General features: G+C 45.9%; 1 protein-coding gene across 2 annotated transcripts in view; it reads left to right on the top strand.

Annotated features, from left to right (window-relative positions):
• The window catches only part of Glut4EF (Glucose transporter 4 enhancer factor), a 141,562-nt gene that overhangs the window by 25,224 nt on the left and 91,511 nt on the right, over nt 1–24,827 (top strand). For both annotated transcript variants that reach the window (XM_031988735.2, XM_031988736.2), the window contains exon 2: nt 18,300–18,460. In XM_031988735.2, coding sequence (XP_031844595.2) covers nt 18,300–18,460 — 161 coding nt within the window. The remainder of the gene's footprint in view (nt 1–18,299; nt 18,461–24,827) is intronic.

The following is a 24,827-nucleotide window of genomic DNA, read 5'->3' as shown; positions in this document are numbered from 1 at the left end:
CCGGCACGCGTAATTGGCGAACGCGCTCCCCGGTCCCCATGCCGGCTGAATTACTGTTAACTCTATCAAGTCCATTAGTCGCGGCGAGCACCGCCGCTCCGGCCGTTTCTTTCCTTCATGCTCGTTGCGGGATAAGATTGCCAGGTGTACGCGGGGCTCTTTCCGCTTTGCTCCTTTTCCGATGAAACTAGGTTTCGCTAATCCACCGTGCACAGGCCGCTTTGATGAAGGATGAACGTAATTTAGCTGGAAAATCCGGTGTAACGGACTTCTCGGGTTTTGCTCGGGAATGTTGTTTTTCGACGGCTCCTGTTTTATAAATGAAAAGGAAGTCCGCGGTTTCGCGCAGTTATCGGGGATTAGAGGTGACAGGGAACTGTTCTCGATGTACTTCGGAAACTGGGGTAGAACGGGTGTACCGGGCAGAATCGAACGAGCATGAACATTACTTGATTTCTTTGACTTCAAATTTAATTCTTCTATTATCAATTACACTTCGAAGCAAAGATTGATAGAATATGCCTTTAGACCTCTGTTTCTTAACAAATTATTAGTTACAAAGTGGTTGTATCGATCATAGTTGAGGAATAAATCGCAAGGCAAGGGGTTAATGAGAAATAGAGCTCTGATGGCTTTCGCTTAATTTCTGGTAATATAGACACTAGTTTCACTCATTCGTATACTCTCAGTATAGCATTGTTATATCCAAGATACAACTGTCACAAGTCCTACTTCACATTTCCAATAATATCTCGGTGGAAGCCCTATCCATAATCTCGCCAGAGTGGGCGAAAGCCCTACCGCGGATAAAAATCGTCTCATTCATCACTGAGCACGTTGCGTTGATTATAAAAAAAAAAAACAGATTGGTCAAGATTTGCCCGGCACCGTCGTGCGCGCGGCGAGAACAGGTGTGCGCCGATTCGACGTTGACATTTTCACGATCGCGCGCAGGTGTTCGAACTATGCGCGATTATGAGTAACCGGTCTGCCGCGACGCGAAACAGGACAATGGTGACACTTGTCCATTGAATTCGCGTCAGTCGTTTCTTTCCCAGTTTCTTTTTTCCTCTTTCGTTTTATCGGGCGTGCACCGGCACGGTCTCCGATCGGCGATCGTCGTCGTCTCCGAAGATCCCCGGCCGGTGACGGACGAACGCGCCGCTCGGGAAGAGAATAACGCCGCTCGCCTACGCGCGCGGCACGCCGCGATGACGAAGCGAAACGCGTGGGATCGGTGATGTATCACGGCCAGAATAAATATATTTCTGGGGACACGCCGGCGCGAACTGGTCTGCCTAATCGTCTGACTCCGAAAATACATCGATTTTCGGATCCTCCGGCCAGCGGTTTTAGACGATCCTCCGGTGAGTCAGACGCGGTCGAAGACTACACCTCCTAATGTACTCGAATCGACTTTCATCGTTTTATTATCTCGACCTCCAGTTATCTGAACCGAGAGGAGGTGTTTCAACATTTTTACAAGCTGCCTCCTTCCATGAATAATCCTCCAAACGAGATTTACAGGGGACTCGTATTGGTTCGAAGTTCCCTCAAGCTTTACGATCCTCGTCCGACGCTCCTCCAGCTGCGAAACATCCGACGCAATCCCTTCGATCGTTCCATCCTCGATCAGTGAACGAACCGAGGAATCAATTCCTGAACCACCCACGTCAACCTGGAAATCCCTTTTTAAGATCCCCGAGTGTACACCGCAATCTTTCCGCGTTTCCTCCCTCAGTCCTATTATTCTCGAATCACAGTGCACTCTCATTTCTCCGGGGAGGCAGGTTTTCGCATTACCCGACATCCTGTACAGCTCCATCTCGTGACTAGAAGAATTCTTGAAATGGCAGGAAGCCGGCGCAGGTCCGCGGCTCGTTAGCGTGACCGAGCGGGGGAGGGGAACGGCGAGAGAGGGAGGGAGGAGCTTCTGATTCATGAAATTGTCATGTTCAACGCGTGTACACCTCGCCCGCGAGGAGGGTCCCTCCCGTGAACGGCTTGAATGGCCGGGCGGCGTTCGTATCGGCCGATTCGTCGTAGCCCGCCGCGCGCGTTGCCTTTACAGTTATCATTGTTTGATGGAATGCGGCCTTCCTTTCCTGTTTCGTGACGAGGCCGGCCGTTGCAGCCGCGCTCGCGCCGCAATATGGCCAAACCCGGAAAAGGCCTTGGCTCTCTCTCTCTCTCCGTTTTCGATCGTGAATTCGTGGCGCAGCCTTTCGTCGCCGACTTTACCGCCGAGGGAACAAAGAAGCGAGCGGACGGAAAGAGGAAAGGGAAAACTCGATGTCGAAAACACTTCGCGAATCGGAGGTGTCGAAGTTCTTCGCATGATCGCTGAATCAGCAATCAACATTCCGGGTGAAAGGATTTTCTTCGCGAAATGCGCACTGGGAAGCCTTGATTTTTCGCGGCGATCCCTTCGTCCGCCTCGTATCTCGTCGTTTCATTTTGTCACTGAGAGAACTCGCGGCGAGGTTTCTACGAGTAATTGTGCTTCTCGATTACGAGGCGATCGTTGCAGTTAACGAACACAGTTTTAATCCGCACGTTCGAACGTTTCATTCTTCGCGCCGCACAAAGGACGGGAATCGTAATAGCGGCATTCTTGGACGTTCGCGCAGGTGTTTACCCGAGACGCTTTCGGCCGGGCGAACCGAGCGGATTGCGAATTCCGCGGTTCGATAAGGCGCGTCCTGGTATGCGACGCGCTCGTGCGCAATCGCGCGGATTTCGAAACATTCGGGGACCGGCCTTTTACGTTGCACGCGTTGTCGCGGCAATAAGCGCAGTTTGGTGGAAAGTATACTCGTTTCTGGAAGGCCGTCCGCCGCTGCCCGTTGCGAGAGAGTTTACACTTGACCACAGAATCGTGGATTGCACGTGGGATCATGCAGTCTTGAGACGAGCATCCTTTCTATGAAAGGGTTGATTACGCGAAGGCTTCGACCTTTTATTCTCAAGCGAATAAATTCGAATAGTGTTAACCCTTTGCACAGGATTTTTTCACTAGAAATATTTTCACACTTGTAATAAGATGGAGACATTTTGTGAAACTAACTCGAAATCACACGTTGTTTTATCTCAGTATTTCTCAAATTGATGCATTATAAGTATAATATTAAATATCAAATTTTATAGTTTCACTCTATGAAATCAAGTGATGAATGAGAGTCACCTCTCGAGGGCAAAGGGTCAAGTTCCTAGATCGAAAGGGAAACAGTCTGAATATATAATTTCTTTATTCACCGGCAGGTAATCGTCAAACGAAGCGATCGTCGCGTTTAGAGAAAGTTATAGCGTGCAATCTCTTTCGATTCGCGTTTTAACGACGATACATTTCGAAACGAAGTTAGGGGTTGAAGGTGTCGCTTTTTACCGAGGCTCTCTAAATATTTAAATGGAAATTGCCCGGATCAAGAGTTCACTATTATATTATTAATACTTTTATACTCTACGGAATTTCCATTTAAAATTGCCGGTTATCCATGCGCAGGCATGCTTAGGTGACTTGTGATTCGCGTAAGGTATTATTGATGTAATACCGGTCTCGTGATGTAACAGTTGCGTCCCCGTCGAAAGCCGACAATTTTTCCTTCTTATTATTGCATTACCGTCGATAGTGATGAAGAAGCTACACGAATATACTAATACCGGTAACCTGTCGATGTTTCACAATATAATGTGATCGAAAGACACCCGGACGTTTGCTCCTTCACAAATTTTTGTTCTCAACGAAAACATACAAAAATCCATTCGTTCCTTTTAAATTCAAAAATAAATTTATCTATCTCAGTGTTCACAGACTTACGAAGATCTTATTCTTCCATCAAACCGTTAATGACGAAACGATCCAAGCTCCAATCATTAACACGCCAAAGAAATCACACAAATTCCATTTCGCTTCAAATTCGAAAGCATTCCGATTAAATTCAATTCCCAATGAAAACATTGAAGAATCAAAACGATTCTTTATAAATTCAAGAAATCAATCTATTCAACCCCAACATCCACAGACTCAAGAAAATAGATGTTACTGTTCCGCCAAACCGTTAATGACGAAACGACCCGAGCCCCGATCATATTAAGTAACACGGTCGCCAGAGAAATCACGGAACATTCCGATCGAAATCAATCTCCATCCATTCACTTTTCAAACACCGTACTTCCTCCGGGGTGACAAATCGACCGACGTCGCGTCGTTCGATGATGCACAGCGACACAATGATGAATCATAAAATTCCATCGCGCCGGTTCCTATGCAGCGGAGACCGGCCGGCCGCGCGTTTCTAAGCTCATCCGATCCGGTTTCCGTCGCGCGAGTAAATTTCCTCGGCTCTCGGTTGCGACACGCTCTCGAAACTCTTCGCCGGCTAGCAATTCGGCCGTCCGCGATCCGCGCGCGGTGTACCTTGTGAAATGAAGCAAATGCACTTTCACCCGGCGCGCTGCGCGTTTCGCAACCGCCCGCTCGCTCGCTCGCTCGCTCGCTCGACGAAAGTAATTCCCTCGAGAACGTTCGACATTTCGTTTCGATTGTTGCCGTTTTGCCGCCGGTAAACCGAAAAGGGAGTATCAGATGCTCAACCCTTTACGCTCGGACAGTTATCTGTATCAGTTCGATATCGATCGAACTTAATGTACGAGGTACAAGGGAAATGGTCATTAACCCTTTGCTCGAGAGGCGACTCAGTCACCGGGTTATTTGATACAGCAAACCTATGAGGTTGAATATTAAGTATTCTAAATTGAACTTTATATTAAAATAATTTATCTGTGAATTGTCGTTAAATTAGTTTCGAACTAATTGAAAACTCAACGGAAATGTTGAATATTTCCGGTGAAAAACTTTGTGCAAAGGGTTGACGTTAAAACTATCGCAGCTGAATCGACTTTAGAAATTCTATGAACATTAATAGTGCATTTCTTGAGACTTTAATTGATGTACAATTCAGTTCGGGTATTGCTAAATCAGTATTTTTAATATTTTCTCAGAGAGACATTTGTTATCTTTTTAACAATTGCGAGGGGAACATATCAGGAATCGGTCATTTTGATCTGGTTTTAGCGTGAACTGTAAATGGATGACTATATTTGCAATAAATTAATATGTAAACTCGTTTAGATTTATTTTACGTGGCATCAGAATTTTAATTTACTCGTGGTTGAACGGGCAACGTTTCATTTCGAGCGAAACGGAATATTGAAAATAAGTATTTTTTAATGACATTTGGTGCAAAAGCTTAATCTGTTGCTCGTTAAAATCCAATTGTTCGTGTAGTTAATTTACTAGTACGATTCCCTTTGGTTCGAAGGGTTAATATTTTCCGCAAGGCCGACGATCATCGATTAATCCCTATCGCTCGAGCTCCATTACATTTACCGATAATTTCCCGTTCAACTGACGACGTGTCCCGGTAACGGGTGTAGATTTTTAATCCTTCGATTGCCGGAACAATGACTCAACTCGGAAGTATTGGCGGAAGATTGGTGGCCCGTGTGAAATTTAATCGAGTCTCGGTTTTATCACTTCTCCCAAGTTCTATTAACCTGTTAGGTCCGGTTCATTTCGGGAATGAATGGGCGACACGTTATTGCGCCGGGTACACCGAGGTTTAATCAGAATTTCGGAACAGGCCCGGAACGGTATTAGTTTTTCGAGCGGTTTATTGCCGAGCTTAAAGCGGAACTGCGGGGCGGCCGCCCGGTTATATTTTCATATCGGAGCATTGAAATCTCGGAGGAGGAGTCGCCGGTAAAAATTGGGTTAATACGCTCTTTGTTGATGGCGGCCGACCGGCAAGGGGCTTATTGATTTCCCTTTAAACATGAATTAAAGGAGATTGATAGATTATGTTGTACTTCGCCAGGCTTCTTGTCCCGGCGAGCGGCGATTGGAAAATTTTCGTAATGGCCTCTTCGCTCTGAATCCCTCTGTCCGAAGCGCTCGTTGAACAGCTTTCAACGAGCGACTCGCTAAGCAGAAACAATTACCGGCGAAGTGCGAAAACGATCGATTTTCACTTGAAAATCCTATTTATTCCCCGCGATTCCGTCGAAATCGATGAAAAACACGCACGAATCGTTAGCGATACGAAAGCTCTCTCACTCCTTCGTTGTTACGCCGAATCTAACATCGAGCTTGATTCTATCAACCCTCGAGCCACGATTTACACTGCGAATCACAGGAATGCATTTATTGTAACGTCGATCGACGTTTCGGTTCGCACGTGAGAACAATATATTTCATAATATTCTAGAAAATCGTTTGTATTCCAATCGTTCTACAGGATAAACGTGAAACGGGTCTTTTTTAGTTAGCCGGTGGTTCCAGCGTCGAGACGAATCAACAGATACGATCGAGGATCGTCGTTCGACTGATCAAAGTCAGGTGGATGTAATTAGAACACGGTGATTTTGCGCGCACCGAGAAATCGAAAGTATAAAGCGTAATTGATTTCCGTCGAGCTTCCATTTACGGCGAGTCGGCTTTGAGAAGCGGATTGATAAGTAAATCGAACGAACGATCGTGTCGTCGACCTTATTAACGCCCCCCTCCCCTACCGCGGCACCTGCCCCTCCCGCCGGTCGAAGCCGAATTTTTCCTTCGAGCCGGCATTTCCTTCTCGCGTGCGCGGACAGGTCGACCGGTTGTTGTGGGTTGGAAAACAGAATTGCGTAACGATTGTTAGATAACGAGGCACGAAACTCGTGGCTCGTGACGTCACGCGGCTGCGCTATTCGCCGGGGGGAATTAATGGAAGCCGCGGCTACAGTGTTTTCCAGTGAATCGTGATTTATCGTGCGTCGTTCGTTAATCGCCGATTGATCTGAGACACTCCAATTCGAGCCGCGGGATCGTCCGCCTATCTCGAGTTCCTTCGGTCGGTTTCTTTGGTTCAGATTTTCTGCGGTCCAAAATGTGATTATCATTGTTATTACAACACTGATCATTAGGTTTTCCGAAACCGAAATAACTTCATCGAAAGAGCCCAGAGTTCTCTGTTTATCGCTAACGTTCAACGCGCTCTCCGCGCTTCGATATTTTACGATCCGCTCGAGCACGATCGAGCAGAACGCCAGCTGCGAAGCTGACATTCTACGGAGAAGGGTTATATAAATTGACAACCTTGGCATTTCATTCTTGAAACCGTTCTTTCATTCAGGAATACTTACGGCCTAGTAAACTAAAAAAGAAGTCTCCGAGGCTTCTAATCTGAGAGAGGAAGGAGAAGCTTCGAAATTTCCTAGAATAAAAGAAGAATCCGTGAGAATCCTCGCGTGCGAACCTGACGAAACGGGTCGGGATCTCATCAATCATGGAAAAATGGCCGGCAGGGACGAAAATTTGAAAGTGCCCGGTGAAAGTGCAGCGCACGTGGGCTCACGGCCAGCTAGCATGGCGACCTCGAGCCACGCTTCCTCCTCCCCGCCCCCTTTTCCACGGATTTCCTCTGACTTTCTTCCACTCTCCCCCCGCCGCCGCCGCGTTCCTTCCGCTCCTGCCCTTAATCATTCCCCCAACCGCCCACCATCGGCCGTAACTCGGTAGCCGGTGACCTTTGAACGGTCTTCCTCTTCCTCCCGGCCTTTCGAGCGAGCTCCTCCGCGAAGGTGAGAGAGTTCAACCGGAAACAGAGAAAAAAAGCGGCCCCGGCCGGACTTATCGACTTCCGATATCGCGCCGCTCGCGAAACTATCCGCTGCACCGAGTTTTCCCGCGCCCCCCTCTGCCCTGTAACCTCGGTGAAAGCTATTCGCCGGCACGTCGCTGGAAAACCTCGGTTGAAAAAGAAATAACGAACGGCTTCGGGGCAGGATAATTGAAAAGAGACGCCGCGGCGAACCTTGAACCAGTTGGCGGGGGTCTTCGGGACGCATTGTGCTCGCAGGTCCTTCAGGGGAGAATTAAAAATTTAATTGAAATAGACCTTACATATTACCTAGTAACTTGGTTAATCATTTTTCAAATATCTTCCACGCAATTTCGTACTCGTGGCAATCTTCTAAAATTGATTCTTCCATACATAAAGGTCGACTTTGCTTCGAGGATCGAACGACTGCAGGACAATATCGAGATAATAGAGCTCGAGGCAGTGCGAATACTATGGCGGCTGATATAATGGATAAAATGGCTTTATTGAAACGTTTCCTATGGAGAAGGGAGATTTGAAGAACGATCAATCCTAATGAATACATCGGACGTTCCAAGCTGGCTCCGACGAATCCTCGACGTCTCTACAATCCGATCCAAGTGGCGTCTCAATATCTCGAACGGTTCTTTTTTTGCGGAGCATTGAAACGGTCTGCTCGTTTTTCCAACAGGTTCGTTGAATATTCAAGCGCTCCGGAGATTTTTCCTTCGGATCTGGTTAACGTACCTCGCCGCGTTGGCTTCCTCTTCGTCTTCCTAATGTTTAATCAGTCGGCCTGTCCTTGACGTTTCGACGCACACGTTCCGCGCCGCGTGAACTTGCCCGCGGCCGCGAGGGAAGGGGCACGCGTTATCGAGCGGCCTTTCGCAACGCCGGGGAATCGCCGATCGCCCCGGGAAATCGTGTCCGCAGTTTCTGAAAAGTTTCCGTGAAGTTTGGTGAAGTCGCGATACCATGGGGCGCCGAAGTTCATTCCACGGGGCCGCGGTGTTCCCGGTTTTCGTCGGTTACGAACGATAACTCGGGGCAACCGGCCACTCCGATCGCCGTGACGCCTTTATCGGCGCGCCGATAAGCTTCCCGTGACGGTCACGTTTTTTTAGCCGGTAGGTATGGTGGGGCGGGATTCATCGATAGAGCGGCGATCGGTGGACAGTCCGAACGATTAGTAGAAGTTCCATGCTTATTCGTTGTTACACTCGCGGAGCATCGTAGTAACGGTTTCTGCTGAATAATCGGCTTGTTGCCAAGGTTCCCAGTAACACCATGATACTCGAGAATGTTATAATTTATTCGAAAACTGTTCATACAGCATAATTATTCTCGAATATTATATCACTAGATTCGTTGCGATTACAACTCCTACGTAGAAACATGGAAGAATCAAGTTTAAGGTAGGAACTTTATAAAGAAACATTTGGACTAATCGAAGAACTGTACTAAATGTTTATTTATAAAGTCCCCGCCTCGAATTTGATTGTTCCTCCGCGTTTCGCAGCAGGAGAAACTATAATGACAGGGAATCTATCTGTTGGACGCGGATGATTTAGATACTATTCGTACGATTATAAATATGAAGACATCCGAGATTTGTTGCGGACGATATTTGCAATAATAAATTGTACTTTGCGTGTACCGGTTGATGCGGTTGTACCTTATAATTTATACGGCGCGGTTTTATTCGACATAAACTTCCGAGGCTGACTCGGCGGCGGCGGCGGCGGCGGCGGCGACATGCGCGAGCGATATGGCTGTTTGCATAGGTGATCCCCTAATTACGATGCTCAAACAAATTAAGGAGTCGTAAAGCCGCGGCGGGTCGAGAGGATGAATCGGGTTGTCAGGACCGTGGAGGAAGTACCGCCCTCGAGAATGAAGGATGATCCTTTTTATTAGGGCTTACGCCCGACGGAATATTCAAATCGTCCGGCCGGCTTATCTTCGGATCATTCTAATTTATGGGGCTCGTTGGATAACCATTGCTTATTGTATATACCCCGTTTCATTTGAATAATCTTTGGACCTATCGGTCTATACAATATATCACTTAACGCGTCCGTGACGCACGAGAGTCTTCCTATCGGGAACTTGGACGTTTACACGCCGTAAATCCGTTTACGAGTTTGTAAAAAGAATTTCTGCTCGGCAACGCATTTAGCACGTGCCTCGACGAACATTGTAATTACTAAATGCCGTCGGTACGTCCACTCTGCCTGTCTTCCAACGAATCGATAAATGGCGCGCGTTAGAGTAGCCAACGTAGAATCACAGTGCAGCTTCGATACTAGACCGTCTATACTCATCACTCCAAACGTTTCGATCGAAACCTACTTTGATTTCCAAAATCAATCCTCAATGAACTAACAGTATAAAGTACGAAGCACAGAAGTGCCCCGCTACTTGTCCACCCGACGAACACTAATCCCTCAAAGTATCAAGCTATCGTTTCTATCGATCGTTTCCAAGACAGGACGACTGAAACGAATTCGAACAACTATCGAAGCACTACCGTGGTCAACGATCGATTCCCCGTTTCCACCGTTTATATTTCTCGACGCGCCGTCCGAGCTTCCAGGAGACCACTCCGGTGAACTCGCGTCGTGCCGCGCCGCTCGGGAAACTGCTCGGGGGAGTAGTTGATTATCGGTCACACGATAACGACCGTGGAACGAGAAAAAAAGGGGGGTCATTTTCTGGTGAGCCGCACGATAAGCCACGAAACGGCGGCGTCTGGCAGCTGCGCGTGTTCCCGGCTTAGGCCGGGGATAGGTGGTGACTCGTTAGGTCGTCGGACCGGCGCGAGAACTTTTCTGTTCTTTCTGTCCTGCGTCCCGTCTCGCCTCGTCCCGTCCGTCGTGCGTCTGCCGGCCGGGGACCCCCTCGTGATTCGTGCGCCATTATCGCCCAGACATAATTGAAGGCACGTACCGTATTAAAGGGGTCGCGCCACCCTTGACCAAGCCGACGCGACCGTTCGTTTCGCCGACTCTTTCCTCTTTTTGGACTAGGAAACCGCTCGATACGCCCTCGGGGACCGTCCCGCGATACAGATTACCTCGGCGCTGTTAAATAAATCGCTTCCGATCACTTGTTTAGCCGATAATTGACTTCGCTTAATCTCCGACGCCGCGAATCCCGTTCGCGTTCTCTTTTCGACGGTTGGAGATTGCTTTGGAACTTTGGGGAACTGTTGACAGGCAAGGCGAATTTTCTTTGGTAATTATATTGATGCAGAAGCGCTGTTTAGAATGCCGGTTGTGATCGTGGGAAATAATTGGTAATTGAAGCTGAGTATTAAATACTGGGTTCATTAGAGTTCTGTTTCATCTTTAAGAATGGTTAAAAGTACTGACGTTCCTGCAATTATTAAAAAGATGACAATTGTTTCTCTGAGAAATCGTTGAACTGAATAACTTAGCAATACTAGAATGAATTGTCAATTAAAGTCTGATAGATGCTTAGAATTTGTAGAGTTCAAAAAGTCGATGCTGGGTAGTTTCAGTGTTAACCCTTTGCATTTCCTGATAAAATGTGGATAACATTATTTGCAATTAACGCAAAGAAAAATCTTGAATTAAGTTTCACGTGCTGATACCTTACACAAAATTAAATACTGAATTTAAAATTTTATCATTTTACTGTGTTCAATCGAATGTCGACTGGGAGTCGCCTCTCGAGTGCAAAGGGTGAAATATTCGAAATCGGAGCTTCCGTGTTGAGGGTTGCGCCAAAATGGCCCCGGAACGGGCCCAAAATCGATCGACACGTGGGGCGGGGTGGCGCCTGCCGTTTACAGGACGAATTCAGTGGCGCGTGGTTCCTGCAGCATGTCGGATTGAAATTATATAAGAGCCGGTCCCATTTCGATGCGTGCCCCCTCCCACCTCTCGCCTTCTGTCGCGCGGCCGACCGGGTGAAGGACCCGGCGAGAAGAAAAATTGGTTAGCGCGGCCAACGGCGTGCTCGGCTACAATTTGGCTGGGATTCCACTGATGGATTGATAAAGCACGCACCTTGGAGGATCAATGATATTCCACATTCAGTTTACGTAATGCGTCAGTTTGACGCACATTGTATTTAATGAACGTTCACGTCGATCTAGATTGACGTAATTACACGAGTACGTATCTTTGTTGCCTATTCTTAAATTTCCAGTTCCCAAGATCTAAAGAAACAGTAACAGTTAAAGAAAAGGGGAAAGGTCGAACGCGTTGAACTTTGAATCGTCGAACAGTTTTGATTGTGTTCTGAAAATAGGTTCAGTGTGGCGCTGAATTTAAGTAGAAATGATTGGCACTAATCGAATAAAAATCCGTAAAACGTAAGCATGATTGTGGTAGAAAGGGGGCTGAAAAATCGAGCGGTACGTTGGAATATTCTATTTCCGATTGGTTCCACATCGAAACATCGGTTCTATCCATTGACAACTCAGCTCCCTCGCTTTTTATAATACATTCGAGAAAGCGGTCCCGGACGTATCTTTATTGGTCGCAAAAATGTTTAACGGTCGATAATATTTTCGATACGCCGCAGACAACGTCCGCAGCCTTCGATGCTTTTATTGCGGTCACGATTTCACTGTTGTTTTGATGCACGTTCCCCGATTCATCTGCTTTAAAAGAATGTTTATCAGAAATCGTGTCACGAGTACCTCGCGTTAAATGTTTTATTATCCGATTCTGCTGTCAACACAACAGAGAAATAAAAAAACGAGACGTTGCATCAACGTTCTCTGCAAACCTTTAAACGATCAAACAAACGATCATTCGACTTACCGTTCGCTGCATTAAATTGCTAAAATATTAAAGTCAATCCTAGCATCATTCGAATTTACCAATCCAATTAGAACAATTAAAAACGATTGTTTCAACCTCGCAATTTCCTCGACTCGATCGAACAAACGGACCACGTTTCTCCCGCAGATCCGACGATTTCCTCCTAAATATAAATCTGCCGGTTTTCGAATCAATAAATCGAACCGGTTTCGAAAGGGACAGACTGCAATCGCCAAGGGCCAACGGTCGGTCACGCTCGGCCGAATTGCTCGCTCGACGATTCGAATCGGATCCGTGATTGCCGCCGCCACGAATGAATCTTAAAGGAATGCGCCGCGATAAATACCGCGAGGCAACTCGCCCGCGGCGTGTCGCTCGCTTATATTAATTTCCTGTACGCCCGGCTCGTGCGCCGTATTTATTGTGCCATTAATCGGTCGACGTGGCTATCGACACGTGAACCGTCGCGATTCCCCTCGGCCGAGGTAAAACGCCGCTAAACCGAACGAACGACCGCTGCGCGCACGGTGCGTCACGAGCAACAAAAACCCGCCGATCGGACGCGCGTTAACCCTCGATCTCGCGTCTTCCGGCTCGCTTGCGTCATCCGGCGATCTTTCGATCGTTTCCAATGGAAAACGCGCGTCCCGTCTTTTTCCCTCTGTGTCCTCGAACCTCTCGTTACGTCGTTGGAATCCTATCGGCCGTCCGAATACGATAAAAACTGCGGAAAATTGCATCCGATCGGTGTTCGCCGGATAACGTTACGATCGGTATAGAAACAACAGACTTTATCCGTACTGTTTCATTCTAACTTACCGCAATGTTCCAGTTAACAAGAAATCGTGGAATTAGACGAACACTTTTAGCAGAGGAAGCAGAAGTGTTTTATTTTCAAATTCTACCTTAAGCCATTGAAAAATACTCTGTTCCTCTTATTAACACGTTGACTGCCACGAGAATTTCGAGCGTTTCGTTATAGATTTATTCCTTTATAATACAGGAAAATAGTATTAGAAATAATTATTAATGTTTCGGTATTACAGTGCTCGTATTACTCTATTGTCTAGCATCTTGTGTTTCTGAATATTTTGATTCAATTTCTTATTGTAGTTGTTTTCGAGCAATTTGGAAGCTCCGGTCACCGGTGACCACGTGGCAGTCAACGTGTTAAAATCGTTTACTTCTTATTCTCCGATTTCTTATTCGCCAAAGCAGTTCCTCATATCAATAGCAATAAATTCTCGTATACTTAACTAACCAACCGCAGAAAACCTCGACGATACGCGAAAACGAGCACATCGCGAACACTTTCCAGAAGCCGAACCTCGAAAACAGGTTTTCCCTGGAACTAAAGCATCGGCTGGCCTAAGTTACGCGTACGTTTCTGTTCCCTCCTCGCGAGCGTTATCTATTATTATCTCGCTAACAGGCCGTAGTTTACCAATAACTGCCGGGGAGAGAGGGAAACTCGAAAACGGCCGCGAACGAAGGGCGGGCTCGTATCATTAGTACCATACGCGATCGGCGAACGCGGCTCGGCGTTGTCCTGTGGGCGTCCGCGACGTCGGATTCCTTCGAAAGTTACGCCGGCGAACGGGCGAGATTATTGCGTCGGCCGGGAATCCCGCAGGAAATCCCCGCGGAGCCGCGATAAAACCGTTCCCGTAAATATGGCCACCGGCGGGGCCCTATATTACGCGGGCACACGCAATTACGGGCCGGGCGTATCGTATTTAATTGAACACGTGTACGCGCGCGCGCGCGCGCGCGTCGGCGAATAAATTCAACGTGCATAGATACGTACGTGCAGCTCGCTAGATCGTTAGATCGCGGTATCGCCTGGCCGGACACGCTCCCCGCGAACGCTTTTTCCGCGCGATCGAGGCGTGCCCGTTCAGCGTCCGAAGGCGGTTTCATGGCTGGCCCGAGCTCCCGTTGCGCGTGACTCAGCCAGAAATTAACGCTGAAACTACCGGACGGCTCAAAATCGCCTATCCCCGATTCCTTCTCGCGATCGTTAGAGGATAACAGATGGCTCTCCGAGAAATTCTTAAAGATACCGATTTAGCAATACGCAAACTGAATCGCGAATCAATTGGAGCCTCGGTAGATCGGAGCTCCTATAGAGGAATTTCGAAAAGTCGATCCCACTTCGGTAGTTCGATCGTTAACACTAGATACACGGAACCCGTCCTTTCGACGGATATTCCATGAACGTTTCACCGAAAACTTCGAGGCTGCTCGCGAATACGGATTTTCCGTTTCGGGAGTGTAGCTTAGATTTGTAAGGGAACTCATTCCTCTATGTAACGAAGCGAGATCTACCGTTAATGATGCTTAACGGTAGAACCGAGCAGTAGAATCCATGGAAACTCGAGAGTGCTATCAAGATCTCAACCGATTCGCAAATCAGTTTAGATATCGGTAAATCATCTCCGCTCCTTTCTCGGAGGAACATCCGCTGCCTTTTCAATGATTACAAAAGAGGAATCAGAAATTTCTACACATTCATCCTCCAATCTTCCTCCGAGTCCCGAATCCTCTATAACACGTCTCACCCAACTATCGCACGAGCGGACAGTCGAGAAACGGAACACGGTTTCCAGCGGCGTTCCAGGGCAAGACAAAACGCAGCCGAAGACGTCCGCCGGGAAAAGTGCCCGCGGGCGTTCATCACCGGCTAACAGTATCGGGATTTTTCGCGTTCGCGTTTTCCCGCGCGGCGCGAGGGGAGGGGAGGGGAGGGAAGGTGATTTTTCGCCGCGCGATCTCGTTCTGCCGGTGCGCGCCTATTATTACGATACTTAATGGTAATCAATTAACTTGTTTCCCAACCGTTTAACGTGCCAATTAGAATATGCAATCTGCACGCTCCAATTCGCGACCGGCCGGCCCGTTGAAGCGTAGGATTCGACACGGACCTCAGCGAGATGCATATTGTTCCCTTTTTTCCCCGCTTTTCACCCCGGCCGAGGAACGCCCCGAGTCGGAATTCGCGGAGAACGGCCGCTCGGTTCCTCGAGGTTTCCTCGTTGCTGCGCGCGGAGAACGCGTTCCCCGCGGAACACCTTCCCCCCTCGCCTCGTTCGCGAGTTTCGAGTCGAACCGCGGCTCGGCAATTATTTAAATGATATCCGGCCGCGGGCCTGTTTGTTTTGTTGGCCGGCGATCGGCAGCTGGCGCGTTAGGCCCGATACACACCGTCGGCCGAGCCTCGATCCACTTTGGGCTCGATTAATCCTGCGATTTCAACGGCGCTCGAGAAGTTATTGGATCGAAGGAAGAAAGGGAGAAGAGGTTCGTGCGATTTTCTCGGTTGAAATGAATCGAGGTTCGATTTCAATTAGCGTTTCGCTGGTTTAATGAATGAAATTGTAGCGAGTTACGTTTGCGCTGCTGGCATTAAATGGAGCACGGTAATGTTACGAGAACGTTGTGTGTATTTGGATCTCGATGCTTAACCCTTTGCACTCAGAAAATGTGTCACTAGGAACATTCAATTTATTTTTATGAAATATAAATGACATTTTTTTAAACTAAAGGAATCTATTCACAGAATGACGGGAACAATGGTATTTTATTTCCACGTTTCACGTGTCGACAGATTACTCAAGACTTAATGTTGACACTAGGTTTACGGGTATTTATTGTACAGTTTATTCTATTGTCCCTGGGGAAGTTGATATTCGTTCATTTAGATTTTGGAAATTGTAGATGTAAAATAGATAATCAGGATTCGTATTCGTGTAATTCGATCAACGAAAACCGATTAAAACATTTATCAAATAATGTTTATAAAATTCAATCCGCGTCAAATTGACGCGTAAACTTAGTGTTAAGTACGAAATTTTACGATTTCGATGCGCAAATTGAATGTTGACTGAGAGGCACCTTTGTTGTGCAAAGGGTTAATATTTCAGAACTCGTTGGAGAAATCTATGTTGACTCTGTGCTTGAATAATAGATTCTAATCTTGTATAATAGATCATACAGATGCGATACTTCTCTGTTAAGTTCTATTTGAAATCATTAGGAAGAACTAGGTTTGAAATTGATTTGGAATCGTGAATCGTTTCGGATTGATTACAAGCAATTATACGAGAAAATTGATGTGGAATCAGAATATTTAGTACTATGAGTAGCTGGATAATACGGTAACATGATTACAGGAACAGCGTATCGTTAATCAATGGTTTTAATGAGAAAGAATCATTTTCGTATAATAAAGTGTTATTATATAAAACGCACGTGACACTTTCCTGGCGGTCAACGCGTTCATTATCGTTTTTACGTGCGATTAGTGTCTCCGATCGGCTGATTGGCGTGTTCCGTCAGCGATACATCAAAATCTAACCGTATCCAGGGGTTTTCTCTCGTTATTTTCAATCGGCCATGCTTTTTACGCAACGCCGTAGACGATATTTCTAATTGCGCGAGCCGAGCGAGCGGAAAAGCGCGGATAATCGCTCGAATCGAGGGTGCAATCGCGGGGAAATAAGGAACGCGGCTGATGTGACGCAACGAATCCCGCGAGTAACGCGTCCCCGCTGCTCGCGGGCTGAGTAATTACGAGGAAGCAATCACTGACACCGCAATTAAATTCCTCCGCGATTCAGGGGAAAGTGTACGTTCGAAATTTCGCGCTTTCACCCGCGGTCGCCGGGACGAATCGGGTCGCGGACCGGGAAAAATTTTCCCGTCTAACATCTGGAAGTCGGAACGCGATTTACTCGATGTCTTACTTCAGGAGCACATTGTACATCGTTATTTTTGCAAACAGTCGTGATTACCTGTGAGAATATAATCGAGATTACTGTTATTCTCAGAGCTGAAATATTTCCTTAATACTCTGTATCTTAATTCGGAGACACCTTGTAGATTCCTTGAAAAATTGAAAGTAACACATCGCTTAATACCTGTAATATCTTATTCTAATGATACTAATATTCACCATTTTTATATTATATTTCTCGCATTCAAGACGCACGTTGCAATTTATCCTGTACACCTTACTTCGAGGACACGCGGTATGTTACCTTCTACGAACCCACGATGAACCCTGTTGGGAATACTAATTCAAAGCGTTCGTCGTGTAGATTGCATTAGGTTGTCCGAAATGTTTCTGTTTTAATTGGTACATGGTAAATTGTACTATATTTTATATTAGATCGTTGAACTATATACAATTTACTTGGATCTGTCTTCTTCCGTTTCATTGATAATTAATCTTCCGAAAATTTGCAAAATCGTAGCAAATTTAACTAGAACTACCGTACCTCAAAATGACTGGTTTCGATCTGTTTCGCAATTATTCATATCTTATCAATGTTCGAAATGATCTTGAAAACAGTTTCACTTGAATACTACGATGAATATCTAAATAAATTGAAAATAACTGATACATGATAAATGTCAATTATACTATATTTTATACTAAATCATTAAACTGTATACAATTTACTCGGATCTCTCCTCTTCCGTTTCATTGGCAGATAATTAATCTTCCAAAAATGTACAAAATCGTAGCAAATTTAACTAGAACTACCGTACCTCAAAATGGCTGGTTTCGATCTGTTTCGCAATTATTGATATCTTAAAAGCAATGTCCGAAACGATTTTAAAAACAAATAGTTCCACTTAAATACTACGATGGATATCTAAATAAATTAAAAATAACCTATCGTTACAATTTTTATATTGATTACACATTATTCGCATTAAATGCTCGGTAGTTTGTGTTAACGGACACAGTCGGCCGAGTGATAAACGAACGATTCGCTAATGCCCCGAAATCCGAGGCAAAATCGAATATTTAGGCCCGACATTCTATCTCACGCGGATACTGTTGATCCTGTTGCAGACGATAAGCTTGACCAAACGTATAGACGAGGTCAGGTTGCTCGAGTCACGTAAGAGCGCCCGGCTGGCTGATCAGGATACAGATTTCGCTAGACTCGCCGATATGGCTGGCGATCGCAAACGGGCCTCCTCCCACTCCATCGATGTGCCACACGTGATTGGGTAAGTCTTCACTCTCCTCGGAGAACAGTTTCTTATGCACTTTACACCTATCCCGTTCGTTAAACCTTTGAACCTGTGTTTCCCCGAGGAAACAGCGAAACACAGGCCGAGGCAAGTGTGCATCGGTCATGTGATTCTCGCCGGTTCAGCTGTTGAACGTATACAATTCTATCGGTCAGGATCGGTTAGACTACAAAGTTTATTCGATGATGTTCGAATCACTATCGGGAAATTACATCTGAACCCTTTGCACTCGAACGTTTCTCCGCTGCATACATTTATTGTTCCGATGAAACGTTAATTCGACTATTGATCCTATCAAATATAAACGATGCACGAAACACCGGAGAGAATTATTCTATTTGAATATTTTATATGTAATTAACCGTTCGAGTTCCACCGGTTTTCGCCGGAACCCCATCGAGAATATCAAGCGCTTGTTTCGATTCAATTTGGAAGCTAAATTACTTTTCTATTTTAACAAGAACATGTTAAATAGGACGATCGTTACATTTTTCCACTTGTAAGCGGGTAGTAACAAAAATATATATGAATCAGAAGGGAAAGTAATAAGCTTGAGACTCATACGGTTGAAATATGTAATAGATATTGAGTTCCACAAATTCGCTGTATCAGATAATTACGGTGAGTCACCTCTCGAGTGCAAAGTGTTCACGAAACTATGCGTTGCGTCTGTTAATTCACACTGCGAGTCGCCCTTTCACCTCGTTCTCAATTGTTTATACAGTCTCCCCAGCATCGTGTGAATTCATCGTATCGGCGTATCAAGGTTCGAAAGTAATCGATGATATAAAGAGGTTAATGTCTCGCGCTAAATGCAGAATGAACGGCAATTGTTTGAAAAGCGAAACGAAGTCCGGCCGCGCACTTGTCTCACATACATTAAATCCGACGCGTCGAGCGGCGTGAAATTTTCAAGAAGGCAGCGTTGCCATGCAAAACGCGTCCTCCGAGGAAATCCACGCGAAATGATTAACTCGCGAACTGTCGTCGCAGGAATTCCCCGAAGAGTCCGTTCCAAACGTCCTTCCACATCCTGCGCGCGATTATCCTTCCCAGACCTCGAACAAAAACCAGGAAGTGATTACATCGAATCGCGTGAGTATAAAAATTCTCGCTAACGCCAATCTTCGAGAGCGAAACACTTTAGCCTCGTTCCACGAAATTGTCGCATCATGTGCGCAAATTTTCCCGATCGCTTGGCCACGTGTCCGTCGATTGAACGCACCGTCGCGCGAATTATCCGATCCTTTAACCCTTGAACTTGAGGGTCGATTCAGGCTCTTCGAGAGCCACGTGGTGCAACAAGTTCGAATCCGAATGCGACGACGATCAACCAAGTGCAGACTATTCTGATGTCACTGTACTCGTTTAACCCTTTGCGGACGAATGTCGACATTTTGCCGAGATCAAACTTTCATGTTCGGAGTACTAAGTTGCAAACAAATGATTTTACTATTGAAACAGCAAGAGAGTGCGTGGTTTCCTTATCCTCTATTATTTAAGCATCTTATATCTAATCTGGCAGAATCTGCAGATTTCGTATAGTTTAAACAATCTTCGTCCGCAAAGGGTTAATCTCTACCTTTATTTAAATCCTATTAACCTTCCCTAGCTCATGAGTTCAGAAATCGAAATTGAAGATGTTAGTCAAAAGTTGAAGACTGGAGACTGGACATTGCCTAGCAACTAGCTGCACACTCTCGGAATCTTCTCAAGACCTACTATTCCCAAGATTGTCAAGATATTTCTGAAATCGCAAAGTTAGTTAAATAGTCATCTCTAACTTTAACACTAGGTTTACGGAACGCGTCAAATTGACACATATTGGATTTTAGAAATATTATCTTGTAAATGTTTACGCCGATTTTGATTGATGCGATCATACTGACATGTACCCCAATTATCTACTATCAAATCTCCAGTTTCCACAATCTAAATAAACGAGCATCAATTCTTTTAGGAATAATAGAATGAAGTGTACAATAAATGCCCGTAAACCTAGTGTTAAACACAAAGTACAAATTCATTTGACCTACAAAATTATTAACGACGACCTATCAAGCACAGTAGAGAAGTAAATCATAACTCAAGGGGTTAAAGTATCAATTCTCGCGAGCAGAAACACCAGAACTCCGAAGGTTAACGCTCCGAATTCCCCCGCAAGACTGCCCCAGCGCCCTCGGAGTCAAGTTCACGTCGAAGAAAAAACTTTCGAGATCCCGATACAGGTCTCCGGACGGCGGGAGCGATCCCGTAAAAATGATTTATACGCCGAACTGGCGATTTCCACGCGGCCATCGGGGGTAAAAAAAAAAAAGATCCTTCCCGTCGGTTCCACGCTGGATTTAGCCCGGGACACGTGTGAAGGGAGCGCCGGCGTGTGCGTGCACGTGCACGCCGGCTACGTGCGTGTGCGCGCGTTCCCAAAGCCCAAAAAGATCGAAGGTGCGCGGAGGCGAGCAGCTTCGAAAAAGGCTGCGGCCGAACAACCGCGCGTTGCATCGGGCCGGGGGGGCTGGAGGGGGCGTTAAAAGGCGTCTGGTTGCCGGCCGGATCGTTAGACCGTGAATGCACCCTCGCCGGACACCTGTCCCTCACCCTTCCACCACACGCGGCCCGACCGAAACGCTTTTTCCTCTCACCCCTAACCAGCTCTCCCGGAATCCGATCCAACGGTCGCGATCCAGCCCGGTCGTTCCAGGAACAGGCGATCTCCACACGCCGGCGACCGAAAAATGTCTCCACCAGCGGCGACGGTCGTTCAGAATGATTCGATGTTTCACGGCGTCGGGAATCACTCGGGGAACGATTTAACCCTTCACGGACGAAGATTCTTTGAAATGAAAACCATCAACAGATGTATCTGGAACACGTGTATTAGACGTATTTGGAATACCACGTTGCAAACGAATGATTTAATTACTTTAGCAAGTGATCGGTGTATGGTTCTCTTTTTTACTATGTTTTAAGCGTTCGATGTGTAATTTAGCTTCATATGCAAGCTTCGCGTACTTTAACCCTTCGCGGACGAAGATTCTTTGAAATGTAGAAAACGGATATTCGACGGATGAAGCTAAATTATGTATTAATTGCTTAAATAATAGCGAGAACAGAAACTACACATTAACCTCTTACTGTTTGAGTGATGAAATCATTTGTCTGCGACTCGGTCTTCCGAATATGAACGTTTCATCTCGCCGAGTTAACCCTTTGCACTCCTGGAGTTGTTACAAAAAACCTTTTGCAGAATTTGCTAAATTAAACACTGAATGCTTAAATCATAGAGGATAAGGAAACTGTGTACTGATTCATTGCTATTCGAATAGTCAGATGATTTGTTCGCAACTCGATATTCCAAACGTGGTAGTTCGATCTTAGCAAAATGCCGACATGTTGCAAAGGGTTAATTATACTAGAGAATTATATGTAATCTTATAAAGATTGTTTCTGTTGGTCTCTTCGGATATTCGTGATAGTAATTAACCCTTCGGCTATAGTAGAATTATAATTATAAACAATTATAGTAGAATTATACTAGAACAATCACTTTCATATAATATATGACTAACGGAGGATGTAACTCTTGAATTATTGTCAATTATTGTCAATAATATTGGCTATGAGTGTCAACTGGAAGTTTTTCCAGCGCCCTTAGGCGCCAGTAGTAGCAAGGGGTTAAAATCCTTAACCTTCCCATCACGAGTTCATAATTCAAAATTGAAGATAGTCAAAAGTACCCTAAAACATTGCCTAGCAACAGTAGCTGCACTCTCCGAATCTCCAAGACCATTGTTCCCAAGACTGCCAAGATATTCCTGAAATCTTATTCCCAGATTCCAAGGGAATCGAAGTGTCCGATTCACAAGGGCCAAACTGCCGGTGTTAGCTTTTCCCTGGTTTCCACCCACCTGCGAGATCCGAATCTTTTCTGGTAGTCCCGATCTTCCCCTTTGTCCCCGACATCGATCTATCCTCAGGTACCGGGCCTCACCTCTCTCCCACGACAGAGGGTGGAACAACGGCTGTTTCATGACCGACGATCGATGCCAACGACCTCACCGACTTTTCGTTTTTTTCCCCCTCCTCCTCCCTCGTCCCTTCTGTTCCTCGTCTCCACCGTTTTTTCATTGGCCGGCTGACCGGGCCCGAAGTCGTGCGCGATCCCCTCACAAAGGACGCGGCGGGGTGGGGGGAAGGCCCCCGCAACGTCCGGTCGCGTCCGGGGACGTGGTTACGCAGGTAGACGGTGTTTTCGTGGCTGCACCTGGCCCGGCGCACCGGCACGACCTGCCCCACGCGAAAGGAAAGGTCAACGCGGGAGAAATCGATGGGCCCGGGCCTCGCCGCTCCGTGTCCTCTCCCGATTGGTATCGATGACGAAAGCGTATACAAGGAGCTACCGTTTAACGAGACCTTGCGCCGCGGCCAAGGATTCCCGTTCGCGTGAAATCCATCACGATGACTGGTCGCGGCCCTCCCTCCCGCCCCCCTCCTCCGCTTCTTCTCTCCGACGAGCGAGTTCCGAAACTGGTTGCTCCTCCGTGGCGATTTCTTGCCGGCGCAGATGTCGACCGGCTGCTGGAGATATCGATGTGATTCGAGGCGATGATGGCGATTAGGGATCGCATCTTTGAATCTTTTCGCGTCGAGATGTTGTTGATGTGAGATGTTAACCCTTTGCACTCGAGAGGCGACTCACAGTTCGTTTGGTTTGATACAGAAATATTAAGTTTGATGTTCAATATTGAATTTCATGTAACTTACTTATCCGTGAAACATTAATTATGAAACGTATTATTGATATTTCACTAGAGTATATCTAGCGAAATAATTTTCGAGCGCAAAGGGTTAATAGTATTTTGGTTATTTATAGTAGGATCAGTCGTGACACGGTAATTATGTACAGTTGGAGTTTCGATTGGCGATTGGGAGCGATGAATGGCAATTAGAAATTGTATCTCTAACTCTGCAATTCTATGAGATAAATCTGATGTTCAATATTGGTATTTTTCGAATTTCTACCTGTAATTCCTCATAACATTTCAGTAACAACGCACAAGTTTATTTATACCATCGAGTGACCCAGGTGTCTCGTACCGAGCAGCTCTAATATCGATACACGCGACGATTTCTGTAATAAGCCGTTAGGATTGGCGTGTTTGGGAAGTAAGAGCCGATCGGTAATTGACGGAGGACTATTCATAGACTGCTCTACCCGATGGTGTCGTTCCCATCATGATGCGGCAATCGGATTTTCTTCTAAATTAGAATCGTAAATGAAATAGTTAGGTAACGGCGCGCAGAATGATTCGCTGGTCTGCGATTGTCGTCGCACTGTTCATTCACACGTTCCGCGTTTCTCTTTAGGGGATTTTTCTTGTCTTCTTAATTGATTATTGATTTCTGAGGGGTCGGCGAATAAACGAGGGTTATTTATAAACGACGTTCCGAACGGAAGTTGATTTTTTTTCATGAGATGACAGGCCACGGGAAATTATTTGATCGTAGCATTAAGGGATGATTCGATCGATGACGATAATTCCTGTTGTTGAAGAATCTATTAAGAGATCTTTGTTCAAGACTCCAATGTCAGAACTGTCTATTAACTATCTCTCAGTTTAGTAGGATTTACTAATTTTATTTGAAAATTGCCTATGGTAGATCATCGGAAAACATGGTTATTTCAACAAATTCCACTAATACCATTTTACGTATGGATTCTGTTTATTAAAACAGTCGAAATCGCCGGAAAAGCGAGATTCTGTGCCGCTCGCGCTCTCCCGCTGCAATCGAACAGAAGATTCGACTTGTCCTAGTTACCTGACCCGCCCTGTGTAGTCCAGGGTCGCCATTGGTTCGTTGCTCGCTAGGATCTATGCCCAACGAACCGGCGCTTCCATTTACACCGGCATTTCGAAAACACCCCCGCATACTGAATCAACAGACCATGCACGCGCGTACCTCAAAACAATGATCCTTTCCCTTGAATCTTACCCTAAAATTAAAAACTCTGAAATTCGTTCATTCCATCAACAACAAAACTTCATACCAAACAGAATCTCAAATCCCACAAAACCTCCCGTTGCATCTTCCCAAACTCCAAGTATCTACCCAACCCCTCAAAACGAAAGTCTCCCTTCGATTCTTTTCGAAAACGTCCCCAGGAAATTCTGTCACGGGGTTTTCCAATTAAGTTTAAAATCTCTAGACGATAGTCGTAAAAACTCAATTTTCTTATTTTGTTTTTCTATACTTTACAGATACTATTAATTCAAAAAAGTCTTATCTCGACGTCTACTTTACTCAGAATAACTGACAAATGCTCATTATTATTGCACACACG

Source organism: Nomia melanderi, chromosome 11, assembly GCF_051020985.1.
Source record: "Nomia melanderi isolate GNS246 chromosome 11, iyNomMela1, whole genome shotgun sequence".
NCBI lineage: Eukaryota > Metazoa > Arthropoda > Insecta > Hymenoptera > Halictidae > Nomia > Nomia melanderi.
Note: the sequence above shows the minus strand (reverse complement) of the source record. Positions and strands in the feature narration are given on the sequence as shown.